The 524-nt window shown below is 32.3% G+C and overlaps 1 protein-coding gene across 1 annotated transcript in view; it reads left to right on the top strand.

Moving 5' to 3' along the window:
* The first annotated feature begins 478 nt into the window (after positions 1-478).
* ccdc39 (coiled-coil domain 39 molecular ruler complex subunit) overlaps positions 479-524 on the top strand; it is a 132925-nt gene continuing 132879 nt past the window's right edge. The window contains exon 1 of the mRNA XM_087993528.1: positions 479-524. Within this exon, the coding sequence (XP_087849654.1) occupies positions 494-524 (31 nt within the window). The 5' untranslated portion in view covers positions 479-493.

Below are 524 nucleotides of genomic sequence, written 5' to 3'. Positions count from 1 at the left end.
GCATAGTCAACCATGCTAAGGCTGCAGACTAAATGAAGAGGCCATTTTTTTCATTCAAGTAGTTGTTCTCAGTTATTGCCTATAATAAAACTGCAAATGTGTTGAAGTGTAATTATTCTTTCATTGATGATACATAAGTTGCAGGAAATTCAAAAGAAACACAGTGTGTAATGTAAATTTAGTTTAAATATCGTATTTAAATTAATGCTAAAGTTAGTCACATTTTAAATTCAGTTGTATTACAAGAAACACTAAATATGTTTTTAATCTGCTGAACTGGCTCAGATGCTGCTTCGTAGCAGCAAGTTATACAGCAATATCGGTTAAACAGATTGATAATATTTGCATCACCAGTAAAATATTTCACACATTCACACAATGTAAGACATTAAATTATACTTTCTGATCTTATTACTATAGGTACAAAAGAAGCAGAAGGAAAAAAAATAACCTTGAAAGCCAGCTGACTAATGTTGAGGACCGCATCCATGCAATGACAATGCATCTGCAGAATGTTCATCAGG

This window comes from Chiloscyllium plagiosum, unplaced genomic scaffold (genome assembly GCF_037043375.1).
Source record: "Chiloscyllium plagiosum isolate Xiang-an unplaced genomic scaffold, Cpla_swu_hap1 HiC_scaffold_13, whole genome shotgun sequence".
In the NCBI taxonomy this organism is placed as follows: Eukaryota; Metazoa; Chordata; class Chondrichthyes; order Orectolobiformes; family Hemiscylliidae; genus Chiloscyllium; species Chiloscyllium plagiosum.
Note: the sequence above shows the minus strand (reverse complement) of the source record. Positions and strands in the feature narration are given on the sequence as shown.